Raw genomic sequence first — 14,330 nt, forward strand, 5'->3', positions numbered from 1 at the left:
GGCTCTCCCTTTAATAGTCTTCCGATCCAGAATGGGTGTTAAAATGGAATTTGAGTGGATAGCTTCTCTCTGCCTGCCCCTGTCAGGACATCCACAAGGACGGGCAACCCTGAGAGAAGGGGGAGCCTTCAGAAGTCGATTCACTTTTCATTTCAAGGTTGGGCCATGGCCAGTGTCTGCTTTCGGAGGAGCTGTTTGAAATTCTTAACGAGAAGCAGAATGCTTGAGTCCAGGAATCCAGGGCAGCCTTGTGAAGTAGGGATGGGGAAATGGAATTGTCATTTTATCTCTGAAGGGATATTGTATTAAACAAAGTGGGGGTGGGGTTGCGGGATACAGAGACGCTTTGTAGCTTCCCTGGAGGACTGAACAATAAGAAATATCGAGGGCAGCAGGAAGAACAGATTAGAACAAAGAGTGAACTTCCCCAGGCCCTGGAACCAGGGGCCGGGGAGATTTGAAGCATGTGCTTCCTCGGCGGCTTGCCCCTTCTTGTACAAATTGTGAATGGATGTGTGATTTTTATAGAATACAGCAACTAATGAGCATGAAGCTCAAGTATCCCACCAAGTTCTCTTTCGATCTTTGATCACACACACACAGAACACTTGGCTGCGATGTGTGTGCGTGTCTATTTGTGTTCTGCTTGTTTTTCTCAGGGTTATCTGATACACACATTTGTGCAGAGCAGAGTCCAGCTTGTCATTTGGAATAGCTACGTAGTATTCCATGGTGCCAGCGAGCCACAGCTTGCTCAGCCATTCCTTGTGGTTGGGTTATTTCCCATTTTTTTAAATATTGTAAAAGCACAGATATAAATATCTTCATGCCTTTGTCTCCTCTTGGGATATGGTTCCCCAGGCAGAATTTCTAGGTCAGAAGGTTTGAGCCGTTTTACCTGGATTGCTGTGTGTTGCCTCAGCCACCTCCAAGGAGATCTGAAGACCCAAATTGCCACCCTCCTCTACCTCTGTCCCCACAGCACTGACAACATAAGATGCTGTCATTTTTATTTAGTTTTGCCCATTTAATAGGCACATAATAGTACCTTGCAGTTATTTAATTCTCATTTCTTTCATTGCTAGTGAGACTGGGCACACTTCCATGTGAGGATTTATTGTCTGCTTTTCCTCATATGTAAACTGTTCATCTCCTCTGACATCTTATCAAGAGAAATCTGGGGGCTGATCTTATATATTTACATCAAGCCTTTACATACTCAGATAGAACATTTTTCTCGGTTATGTCAGCCACTTTTTACTCTTGGGAGCTGTCCAGTTGTGATGTGGATGCTAGCCTGTCCCAGGGGGGTGGGGGTGGGAGTGGCATGGAGTTGTGAGGATTTCTGGACTCTAGAAATATATATATATATTTCTCCCTCTATATATATATTTTTTTCTTTTTTTTTTTAAGAAGAAAAACAAGTCAGGCATGGTGGCTCATGCTTGTAACCCAGCACTTTTTTTCTTAGATAGAGTCTTGCTCTATTGCCCAGGTTGGAGTGCAGTGGTGCAATCTCGGTTCGCTGCAAACTCCACCTCCCGGGTTCAAGCAATTGTCTTGCCTCAGCCACCTGAGTAGCTGGGATTACAGGCCTATGCCACCATACCCAGCCAATTTTTGTATTTTTTAGTAGAGACAGGGTTTTGCCATGTTGGCCAGGCTAGTCTTGAACTGCTGGCCTCAAGTGATCCTTCTACCTCATTCTCCCAAGGTGTTGAGATTACAGGTGTGAGCCATCACCCCTGGGCATTCCCAGCACTTGGAGAGGCTTAGGTGAGCAGATTGCTTGAGCCCAGGAGTTTGAGACTAGCCTGGGCAGCATGGCAAAACCCCATCTCTACAAAAAATACAAAAACTAGCCGGGCGTGGTGGTGCACTCCTGTGGTCCCAGCTACTTAGAGACTGAGGTGGGAAGGTCACCCGAGCCCGGGAGTTTGAGGCTGCAGGCAGCTGTGATCACACCACTGCACTCCAGCCTGGGTGACACGTGAAACCATGTAACAACAACAACAAAAAAGATAAAACAAAGAAAAATCCAGTCCAATGGCACCTCCTCTCGGGGCTCCTGTTTTCCTAGGAACAGAAGGGCTGGGCTGAGAGGACAGCCAGCTGCCAAGACCAGTCTGGGGGATTACTTGTGGAATGAGAAGCGTTGCTGGGGGCCTTAGCGGGCCGCTGTGCGGAGGCTGGCAGCCCCCTGTAGTCATGTGCATTTCCTGGACCATTATTTTCTCCCACTCACTGTGGGAGAAGCAGCGAAAAATTGAAACCGAATCATCATTACAAGTTCTGGCTCATCCTCAGTAAAGCACAGTGGTTAAAGGAGCGGCTTCTGGAGCAGACAGACCTAGGGTCACATCTCAGTGTCTTTCTTTCTTTTCTTTTTTTTCATAGAGCTGGAATCTTGCTCCATTGCCCAGGCTAGAGTGCAATGGTGTGATCATAGCTCACTGCAGCCTCAAACTCCTGGGCTCAAGCGATCCTCCTGCCTCAGCCTCCCAAGTAAGACTACAGGAATGCACCATTTTTTGTGGAGATGCGGTCTTGCTATGTTGCCCAGACTGGTCTCAAACTTCTGGCCTCAAGTGATTCTCCTGTGCCTTAGCCTCTCAAAGTGTTGGGATTACAGTCGTGAACCACTGTGTTCAGCCTCAGTGTCTTTGTATACCAGGAATGTGGTTTTGGGTAAGATAGGACCTCTCTAAGCCTTCACGTCTTCAGCTGTTAAGCAGTATTTTGGTTATGGCTGGGAAGGTAAAAAAAACCTTCCCAAAATGTTGTGGCTGAAAACAACCACCATTTTATTCTGTTTCACGGTTTTGTGGATGAGGAATTCAGATGAAGCTTGATTGGGTGATTCTTCTGCACTATGCAGCATCAACTGGGTCACTTGGTAGTATTTAGCTGGTGCTAGGCTGGGCTGGAGGACATAAGATGGCTTCACTTTTCTTTGAGACAAGGTCTTGCCATGTTGCACAGGCTGATCTGGAACTCCTGGCCTCAAGCAATCCTTCCTGACTCAACCTCCCAAGCCAAGATGACTTCATTCTTTTTCTGAGACTGAGTTTCACTCTTGTTGCCCAGGCTGCAGTGCAATGGTGCGATATTGGCTCACTGCAACCTCCACCTCCTGGGTTCAAGCGATTCTCCTTCCTTAGCCTCCCGAGTAGCTGGAATTACAGGTGTGCACCACCATGCCCGGCTAATTTTTTGTATTTTTAGTAGAGATGGTTGGTCAGGCTGGTCTCGAACTCCCAACCTCAGGTGATCAGCCCATCTCGGCCTCCCAAAGTGCTCGGATTATAGATGTGAGCCACTGCGCCCGGCCGATTTCATTCTTACATTGGGTTCTCCACATAGTCCCAGGTCCTCTCCACGTGCACTCTCCCACAGGGTGCCTGCACTTCTAACATGGTAGCTGAGGGCTCAAAGAGTAAAGGTTCAAACATAAGAAGAGGAAGCTGCCAGTCTCTTTAGGGCGGGGCCAGAAAGTGTCATGGTATCACTTTTGCCATAGTTTATTGGTGAAGCCGTCACGGAGTCTATGATGGGAGGAGTGATAAAGAATTTGACGCCATCCTTAATGTGTCAAAAGTGGGGATAAAAATACTCCTAAACCAGGTGCGGTGTCTCATGCCTGTAATCTCAGCATTTTGGGAGGCCGAGGTGGGAGGATTAGATGAGTAGAGGAGTTCAAGTCCAGCCTGGACACACAGTGATCCCTTGTCTCTACAGAAAATAAACAAAATTGGCCGCTCATAGTGGCGTGTGCTTGTAGTTCAGCTACTCAGGGGGCTGAGGTGGGAGGATCCCTTGAGCCCAGGAAGTGGCAGATACAGTGAGCAGAGATCGTGTCACTGCACTCCTAGCCTGCGTGACAGTGAGATCCTGGAGATCCTGTCTCAAAACAAAACAAAACAAAACACAATACAAAAACTCCTAGGGCTAGGAGGAGTAAATGAGATATCGCATGCAGAGGCAGATTTACCATGAAAAAAATGAAACTTCAACCATGGGGCTCCTTAACTGAACAGTTTCTTCCACATCCGGGCATCTAATTTTGTATTAATAATTCTCCTTTTTCCTTTTGCTCAAAGAGGCCCCTCCAACTGTGTAAGAATCAGGCCCTACCCAACTTGGCTTTGTCCTGAATGCCAGTATTAGTACTTACTAGGCGCACTGCCTGGCACAGAGAGATGCTCAACACGGGGCCCCTCCAGGCACTGGGCTGGCGCCTGGTCCCCTCTCTGTGCCTGAGGAGAGGGCTCCTCCTCTCACTCTGTCCTTTCCATCTTTTCAGGATCATTTCTTCTCCTTTCTTCAAAATGAAAGTAAAACATGCTGGGAATAATTTCATAATCACAAAACTGCCCTCCCAATTGGCCTCTGCTTCTACTCCCTGACCTCACCACCCACCAGGGAGGTGGGCCTTTCCCTGGGCATCATGCCAAGTTCTTAGCCGGGCCCTCTAGGATCTCTAAAGGAAATCAGGCTGAAGAGGGGAAACCAGCAGGGGGAGGCAGCATTCCCGGTGCCCAGTATGGTCTAGGAGGCATTGAAATTCCAGGGCCGATGTCCTGAGACAAAGATCATAATGAGACAGGAAGGTGGCAAAGGAAGGAGCCATTTGCATGACAATAATTGAGCCAAGAATAGAAAGCCACAGGGATACAAGGGTGAGGCTGGCAGCTGAGCTGGGCTAAACCTCACAAATCAGACTACCCAGCTCTGCTCTGCAGGAGAAGGGAGGCTGAGCCCTGGGCCAGGCTTGGCAGGGCGGGAATGGGGAGGACACGGCCCCAGGGCATTGTGGGAACACTGGCCAGGCTGGACTTTGCTTTTATCCTCGTCCTTCAGCCGGGAGGTTGCCTTTGCTTGCCTTTGCCTTTGAGGCTCTGTGGCTGTGGCGTGAGTGGGCATCATGGCAGCTCAGAAAGATCTCTATGACGCCATTGTGATTGGGGCAGGCATCCAGGGCTGCTTCACTGCATACCACCTGGCCAAACACAGGAAGAGGGTCCTGCTGCTGGAGCAGGTACTGTGTCCCTTCTGCACCCCTGACCTTAAGGACTGTCCTACCCACCTTCCCTGTAGAGGGGTTTCCAGAGCCAGCAGGCTGCAGGGCAAGGCCAAAGGGCCTGAATCATCAAAAATTCTGTGTAATTTGCATCTTAGCTGCCCAGTGTGTTTCATGACAATTCAAAGAAATTTCACATCCCTCACACCCTCATCTAGGCATATTTTCTCTTCCTCCTGCCTCCTAGTTCTTGCCCTTGACCAAGCGTCCCAGGCCCTGTTCTTTTCGTTCTCGCTATGCTGTCTCTTCTGTGCCCAAAGGGTTGATCCGACCCAGAAAAATAATTGGTTCTGGGTAAACTAAAGTAAAGGTAATTTTGCCTAGAGGCAAAGGTTGATTTATCAGCCTAAGAGGTAGGATTCTGCCCTGCATATTCCTGGCCTAGAAGCTTCTGTTTTTTTCTGCCACCTCCAGATAATAGCAGCCTCCTCGTTTGATACATGATCAGTGAGACCGAGGTCTTGTTTTTCGCACTACGCAGTGCAGTCTGCAGTGACCGCTGCATGTGTGGGTGGGCGCTGTGTCTGCAGGGTCCTTCGAGGACAGGGCCGCCCAGCTGTCAGCAGAGCGTCCCACAGCACTGGGCTCTCCCGTCCATTCTGCCTGCAGCTACCCAGGCTGGCTATGGTTTGCTCTTCTTGGTAATGAGCCAGAGTAGTTAGAAACCTTTTTCATTTCTCTATCAGTTTTCTCAAAGCCCAAGGGATTCCTGGTTCATCATCTCAGGAAACTCATTGTTGCTGAGTGATCTGTAGCCACAGAGAAATAAAGTCACCATCAATTCCCTTGTTCGTAAAATGAAGGGGTGAGACTAGCATGATCTGGAAGGTTTTTTCTAATTTTGCTTCCTTATGAATTGAAGTGAGGTGAGATTGCAGCAGGATGGTTGAAGACTAGCTAACAAAGAAACTTCCGGATGTGAACAATGTTAGCAAAAAGGAAGCCCAAGTTAGGGCTATTGAACAACTTCTATTTTGATTGTCAAGTCGGTAAATTGGTCATAAAGAGAGAATTTGGAAAGATTGTATGGATTTTTTTTTTTTTTTTTTTGAGACAGGATCTCACTCTATGGCCAGGCTGGGTGCAGTTGTGCAATCATAGTTCACTGCAGCCTCAAACTCCTGGGCTCAGTCAGTCCTCCTACCTCAGCCTCCCAAGCCACTGGGATTAAAAATGCCACCACACCTGGCTAGTTTTTAAATTTTTGAGGAGACGGGATCTTGCTATATTGCCCAAGCTGGTCTCGAATTCCCAGGCTCAAATGATCTTCCTATGCGTAATCCTTCCCCGGATTGTGTGGAAATATTTGAAGGATAAATGACTCCTGGTTGACAGCACACGTTGGGTGTGAGGGTGATGGCTTCCTTCATCTCTCTTGTTTTCCACTTCCAGTTCTTTCTACCACATTCCCGAGGAAGCTCCCATGGACAAAGCCGGATAATCCGAAAGGCATACCTGCAAGACTTTTACACCAGGATGATGCATGAGTGCTATCAGATATGGGCCCAACTGGAGCAAGAGGCTGGAACCCAACTGCACAGGTGGGCTGCGGGAGGAATCCTTGAATCATGGGGCTCCGCACCTGCAGGTGCTTGTAGTGTGTGAAGGGGCAGTACCATGGAACATTGGGAATGCAATGGGAGGGACACAAGGGCTCAGGAAGTACCAGACGCATGGGAGAGTTCTGCTGTCATGATGGTCACCCCACAGGTCCAGCTGACTCTGGCCAGGCTGTGAGTTGCAGGACTGGGTTCAGGCCACGTGTCCAAGGCTAGCAGAAGCAGTACTGGGAAGCCTGCTGGCAAGGCACCATGTGGCAGATGCCCTGAGTGGGGTGGAAATCTGCTGCAGTGTGTACTACAGGTGCAGGGAGTGAGCATGCACCTCTTTCTTGGCTGCCTTCATGGCTCTCTCCAAACCTTGACCTTTCACATACTCGTGGGAAAGAAAGTCAATACTCTGCGACGCAGTGGGAACTTTAACCACCCCGCCTTCCCTCCCACCTCCTCTGTGACTCTTCACTGAACTTCCAACAAACTCTGGCTTTACTGCCACCTGGCTCTACCCTATAGGGTGGCAGTCTTTTTAATGGCCAGGAACCAAGAGGTTTCTGTTCTGTTGCAAAAACAACATTAACTTAAGAACAAAGTGAAATCCATTATGCAAATACAGCCGGGGCAGCTAATTATAGATTTATTCAGAGGCGGCTAATGCACCCAGCACCCAAATAAAGGAGCATGTCTTGCTGGGGGGTGGCCTGGCAGAGGGACCCTTCTCTGTCAGATGTCTGTGAATTAGGGCCGGGCGCGGTGGCTCAAGCCTGTAATCCCAGCACTTTGGGAGGCCGAGGCGGGTGGATCACGAGGTCAAGAGATCGAGACCATCCTGATCAACATGGTGAAACCCCGTCTCTACTAAAACTACAAAAAATTAGCTGGGCATGGTGGCCCGTGCCTGTAATCCCAGCTACTCAGGAGGCTGAGGCAGGAGAATTGCCTGAACCCAGGAGGCGGAGCTTGCGGTGAGCCGAGATCGCGCCACTGCACTCCAGCCTGGGTAACAAGAGCGAAACTCCGTCTCAAAAAAAAAAAAAAAAAAGATGTCTGTGAATTCTGCTGAGCATCTTTTGTTAAAAGCATCGCCTTGAGCCTTGGAGGGCACTCTTCTTCCCAGCACACAATAAGACAACTAAGAGATGTTGGAGTGTCTGGAATCTCTGAGGGAGAAGAATCTGGAGTGAGACAGGCTTAGGTGTGACTTTGTGTTCCACTCCTCACCAGCTATGTGATCTTGGAAGTTTCTTGACTTCTCTGTGCCTCAGTTTTTCTCATAGGGCTCTGTGAGGATTAAATGAGACTTTTGTGAAATACTTGGCCCAGAGTCTAGCACCTTTCTATAAGGGGCAGTCCTTTCCATCCATTCTGGGTCAGCTGCATCCTGTTCCATTGAGCGATGGGGGAAGAAAGGCAGGAGACAGATGAATGCAATCGCCACAGACACCAAGGGGAGTGGTGGCAGGAAAGAGGGAGAGGGACCCTTGGGTAGGACAGTCTCAGAAGCACACAGTCCTCCTCTTTGGCAGGAGGACAGGAATTTGGAAGGGCTTTGGAACTGGGCCTGGCTCTAAATCTCAGCTCTGACACATTCAGCTGTGTGGTTTGGAATGCGCTGTTGAACCTCTGGTGAGACACAGATTTTTCATCTGTGAAGTGGGGATACTAATACCTGTGTCGTGGTGCTGGTGTGAGGTAATGGGCTTAGAACAGCACCTGGAAAACCATCTTCCTCCTCCTCTTCACCACAATATTTAGTGTTTACAGTAAGAAACTACACTGGGCGCGGTGGCTTACGCCTATAATCCCAGCACTTTGGGAAACTGAGGCAGGTGGGTTACCTGAGGTCAGGGGTTCAAAACCAGACTGGCCAAAATGGTGAAACCCCTACTAAAAATACAAAAATTAACCAGGCATGGTGTCAGACACCTGTAATCCCGCTATTAGGGAGGCTGAGGCAGAAGAATCACTTGAACCCAGGAGGTAGAGGTTGCAGTGAGCCGAGATTGTGTCACCGTACTCCAGCCTGGGTGACAGAGTGAGACTCTGTCTCAAAAAAAGAGAAAAAGAAAAGAAACTAGGATCTGTTCTAAGTATCTGATACCTATAACTCATTCCGTTCTCCCCACAACCTCATGAGAGGATTGCTGGCAGACACTTAGCGTCTTATCCCATTAATGCAAATCACAGAGTTATGATACTCTTAAGTTTAGAATAGAGGTTGGCCAGCTTTTTCTGTAAATGGCCACCTAGTAAGTATCTTAGGCTTTGCAGGCCATGTGGTCTCTGTTACAATTATCCAGCTCTGCCACTGCAGCGTGAAAGCAAGATGTAAATAAGTGAGCCTGGATGTATTCTAATAAAACTTTATTTATAGACACTGAAATTTGAACTTCATATAATTTTCAGGTGTCACTCTACATTATTCTTCTTTGGATTAAAAAAAGTCAACAATTTAAAATTTTAAAAACCATCTCGACTGATGGACCAGATAAAAACAGGCAGAAGGCCAGATTTGGTCCCCGAGTGGCAGCTTGCTGGCCCTGGGCCTGGCAGATACTTCAAACTGGTTAACTTGTCCACTTCTGTCTCCAAATAAGTTCATGCCTAAATCATCCCAGGTCAAAAGACTGCTACCGTGCATTTAAAGACAGGGAAATATCACAGCACCTCTTAAAAGACCATTTCGATGTCTCACATCCCCAGTTATGAAAAATGAAAGGTAATGTGAATATGCTTTAAAAACCTCTAAAGTGTTATAGAGTGCTAAGTATTCTTACCATTGTTGTTATTATTCTATTATTAAAAGTCCTTTCTTATGGCTAGGCTAATGTTCTCAGGAACACCAATTTGTTTGGTTCTTTTACTTAGCAGAGGCATAGAACAGATATTTCCCAGTCTCAGAATGGTATCTAAATACAGCTCTACTACCTTTGGGCTAAAAGCCATTTTAATTCCTTTAGCTTTTACTGATTCTGGTTTCCTAAATGATTCATCATCGGTGTGGTTCTTATGTCTCCCCAGGTTCTTCTAGAAGAACCAGCACAATACCATAATACTACTGATAGATATGAGCATACTTAATGCTATTTGATGATGATTAAACAACCAAACAAAAAAACCTTTAGGAGTTGGCAGTTCAGGTGGCTGTCCAGTGCTTTTCATTCTGTTCAGCTGCTTCCTATGACAGCGGCATACTAAACATGGGTGGGTTTGGTACATTTGCATATATTCTGGGAACAGACAATGACACATGTGTCAGATCACAAGGTCTGAATCTTTTGTGATGTGTACAGCCAGGACGCTGATTCCAACAGCAAAACCCAGCTCCCTGGCCCGTCTCTTTCCTGCCTGCCTTTTCCCTTTGAGTCCTACTATCTAGCTCCTGACCCGGGCTGCCCCTGCTTAGCTGACAATATCAGACAAGATCACAGCCGTAGGCAGTACAGCTGCTGGCAGAACCTGGTGGCCCCCTCTGCAGCTGCTGCTTCTTGTGTCTGCGAAGTGTCTGGCTTGTCAGCCACATCCCCTCCCTGGAGCAGTCTTTGTTAACCAATTCCATCTCGGCCCACTGAGCAGAAGATGAAAAGCCAAGAGCTCCTCCAAAACCAACAAAGACAGCAGCCATTACCAAGTCCCCATTCGAATCCCTTCCCCAAGGTGACTCAGAGCAGGCTTGCCTGGCATTTTTAACCCAGAGAGAGGAGAGTTGGAGCTTGGGATGGGAGATGACAGGTGCAGGGAGAGCAGTCTCCCCTCCCAAATCCTCCCCGATCCATCCTGCACCCTCTCCTCCATAGTAACTGGTGGAAATCCCTGATCACCAACTCCCTACATCACATCTGAGGCATTAGTCGGGCCATAGAGGAGTCAACACGGCCCTTGGGAGGAATCTTCAATTACCTCTTCCTAGTGCTGGATGAAGCTAGGTCTGGAGGAAGGAATAGTGCATAGCAAATGCTCTTGACTCAGCTGATGGGCATTCTGAGAGCTGTACTCTTTTCTAGAGTTCCCTGGCAATCCAAGCGCTGGCTTTAAGTCCTTTTTTGTAGCTAGTCCTGACCATTCATTTCCTGGTCATTTTTCATCCTGCAGTTGCCCTTGTCTCTTCTTACCCTTCTCTTTCCCAAACTTTGCAACCCAGGTCTAAGCAGAAAAAAGAAGACAGGGAGGCCACGAGCACAGGGGTGAGAAATTGATGCAGAATGAGCAGTCTATTTGTTGGGATCTAGAAAAAGCCATTAAGAAAATAAGCACTTAAATGATTTTCAATCTGCCCATGGAAGTCATCTATCTTCATACTGGGGGGAAAAGGCCCATTCTCCAAGCCCGGTTTTGATTGACTGGTTTCCAATTCTCTAAGCATTTCCCATAGGAGCCTCTCACCTATCTCCCATAATGACAGGCCTTTGCATTTCCAGGCAGTGTTTTACATTTATTTCCGATTTGCTCATAATGGTCAAAAATCTCTCTCCAATCCAAGGCATTTCTCCAGCAGCACACGGTTTCCCTCAGGCCAAATAGCTCAGCTGTGATCCACGGAAAATGAGAATTTCCCAAACACATCTTCGGACTAGGGGAGGGTCCGGCATCACACATTCAGATGGAAAATTTCCCACTGTTAGATCAATATCTGGGCTAAGAAATAAATGTCACAGGGGCAGAGAGCTGGAGCAAAATGATTACAATCGGCACAATTACATTCACCGGCGGAATCAGCTCGCTGATTACTCCCAGGAATGGGGAGCTCCCGCTTCATCCACCACAGGATGGCTTGGGAATTAGAACATCACTCAGCATTTCATAATTCTACAGATTTGCCCATTGTCTTGGCATGCGTTCATTTTTCCCATACAGTACATTCCCGTAAGAGGTGTTATTTCAAGGAAAGAAGGAGGAAGAAAAGGAGGAAGAAACGATGGAAAAAGGGAAAGGAAATCTCAGCGCGTAGGAGAGGCCAAGGCTGGGATAGCAGGCAGAGGTTAGAATATGCTGCTCTGGAATTTCCGGGTCAGGGATCTCACATTACATCTGCTTTGGTGTGGTTTAAGCCAGATGTCTCCCAGAATCCCACCCAGCCGGGACCCCATCGGGTAAAAGGGGCTCAAGGAAATATACGTATGTGACTTCATACTTATTTGTTGACTAAGAAGTTTACTAGGGCTGAGCACAGGGGAGCATGCTTGTAATCCTAGCACTTTTGGGAGGTCAAGACAGGAGTTTGAGACAGGCCTGGGCAACATAGCAAGTGACCCTTGTGTTGACAAAACACAAACAATTAGCCAACTGTGGTGCCTCATGCCTGTAGTCCCAGATGTTTGGGAGGCCAAGGCAGGAGGATTGCTTGAGGCCAGGAGTTTGAGACAGGCCTGTGCAACACAGCGAGACCCCTATGTCCACACACACACAAAATTAGCCAAGTGTGGTGGCATGCGCCTGTAGTCCTAGATACTTGGAGGGCCAAGGCAGGAGGAGCTCACTCACGGCTGCAGTGAGCTGTGAACGTGCCACTGCACTCCAGCCTGGGTGATAGAGTGAGACCCTATCTCCATTAAAACAAAAAATGTTTGGCCAGGTGCAGTGGCTCACGTCTGTAATCCCAGCACTTTGGGAGGCCAAGGCAGGTGGATCACAAAGTCAGGAGTTCGAGTCCAGCATGGCCAACATGGTGAAACCCTGTATCTACTAAAAGAAAATACAAAAATTAGCTGGGGGTAGTGGTGCGCACCTGTAATTCCAGCTGCTCCGGAGGCTGAGGCAGGACAATTGCTTAAACTTGGGGTGCGGAGGTTACAGTGAGCTGAGATCGCACCACTGCACTCCAGCCTGGGTAACAGAGTAAGACTCCATCTTGGGAAAAAAAAGTTTAGTAGGCAAGTTTTCATTACCTCTGAACGAATCTGAAGTTCTTTTCGGGGCCACAGAACAAAGACGGTCTGCTGAGAGCAGGGATCTCCACGGCATCTTTCCTCTGCTGAGCGTTGCAGAGGCAGAGCTCTCGTTGCTATCTCGCTGGTGGTGAATGCTGGGTAGGCAGGGGCCGTGGCAAATGGATTGGGCACGCTGCGCGGCTCTGTGTACTGACACCCGCCCCAGGGCCTACTGTGTCCCTACCCCCTCCCAATCTTCTCTTTAATCCCCCCAACCAGATAATGTGGGATTTGGAAGCATGTAATATCCATGAGACTCTATTATAGGCTATTACGAGCTCTATACGCACTACCTGGGGGATGTACCAGGCCGCTGCTGGGCAGTGCAGCAGCTGAAACGGAGAAGGACCACAGGAACGGTCCCAAAGGCCAGAGTGACTCTTCCATTGTTCCTATCCGTTCCCCCCACCCCCAAAAGGAGCTCTATCTGGTCTCTTGTGACAGAGAGGCAGGAAGCATGAAAGAGAAACAGCTTTCACTCCCTTAGGGAGTAAAAGCAAGGGAGGTACAGGGAGAAACAAAATCACAGAGTCACTGAATGCATTGCTGGAGCCCTAGGAGACTGTCTACCAGTGTTTCTGCATGAGAACGCCATTGGAATTTGGGGTGGAATCTTCTCGAGCATTGCAGGTATAGCATCCCTGGCCCCTGCCCACTGAATGGGAATGGCAGCCCCAGGCATTGTGCCAACTACAGAAATGGCTCATGCCATTTTCACTTGTCCCTGGGAGGGTGGGTGGGTGAGCGGGGGGTACCACCCCAGTGTGGACCCATCAGCAGTTCAACAGGCACACTACAGAGGAGGAATCTGGGCCCAGAGAGGTGAGCGACCTGATCAAGGTGAAGCCAGGACTAGAGACAGAGCCAGGTTTCCCAGTTTAAGACCCTTTCCACAAAACGGGCTGCCTCTAAGGAACTGAGAGACAGAGACAGACACACAGGAAGGGACAAACATATCCAACAAGAAAGAGAAAGAGGAAAGGGACCGAGCAGAGAGTGGCGTGGAAGCGGGGAGGGCAGAGGAGAATACAGAACAGAGAGATCAAAATAGTGAATGGGGTCAGGGACAGGAGGAAGGGGAAGAAATCTCATCAAACTGACTGAACTTCCACCACTTCCAAGCCATGGAACATGAAAGAGGACTTAGATCTCTGCCCTCAAGGGCAGGATGGGTCCTGTGAAGGGGGATAGGGGACAAAAAAACCAATAGTGAGAGCCAAGGGCGGACTTGGGAATGGGCTGGAAATCAGCATGAGAATACTAGGACTCTACCAACTGACTCTAGATGGCTTCACCTGTTCTCTGAATACGAGGCCATGACGCCTCTCAGGGCCTACACCTGGACCCGAGATCCCTCCTAAAGGAGAGCAAATGGCCCAGGGCTTTGCCTTCTTTTGTTTTGTTTTGAGACAGGGACTTGCTCTCTCAACCAGGCTGGAGTGCAGTGGTGCGATCATGGCTCACTGCAACCCTGACCTCCCTGGCTAAAGTGATCCTCCCACCTCAGCCTCCCAAATAGCTGGGAACACAGGCATGCGACACCACGCTTGGCTAATTAAAAAAAAAAAAAGTTGGGCCGGGCGCGGTGGCTCAAGCCTGTAATCCCAGCACTTTGGGAGGCCAAGGCGGGTGGATCACGAGGTCAAGAGATCGAGACCATCCTGGTCAACGTGGTGAAACCCCGTCTCTACTAAAAATACAAAAAATTAGCTGGGCATGGTGGCACGTGCCTGTAATCCCAGCTACTCAGGAGGCTGAGGCAGGAGA

General features: G+C 48.6%; 1 protein-coding gene across 1 annotated transcript in view; it reads left to right on the top strand.

The window, feature by feature from the left end:
• Window positions 1-4,594: 4,594 nt before the first annotated feature.
• Window positions 4,595-14,330, top strand: part of PIPOX (pipecolic acid and sarcosine oxidase) — a 29,143-nt gene continuing 19,407 nt past the window's right edge. The window contains exons 1-2 of the mRNA XM_017542161.2: window positions 4,595-5,038; window positions 6,473-6,621. Coding sequence (XP_017397650.1) covers window positions 4,925-5,038; window positions 6,473-6,621 — 263 coding nt within the window. The 5' untranslated portion in view covers window positions 4,595-4,924. The remainder of the gene's footprint in view (window positions 5,039-6,472; window positions 6,622-14,330) is intronic.

This window comes from Cebus imitator, unplaced genomic scaffold (genome assembly GCF_001604975.1).
Source record: "Cebus imitator isolate Cc_AM_T3 unplaced genomic scaffold, Cebus_imitator-1.0 Scaffold140, whole genome shotgun sequence".
Taxonomy (NCBI): domain Eukaryota; kingdom Metazoa; phylum Chordata; class Mammalia; order Primates; family Cebidae; genus Cebus; species Cebus imitator.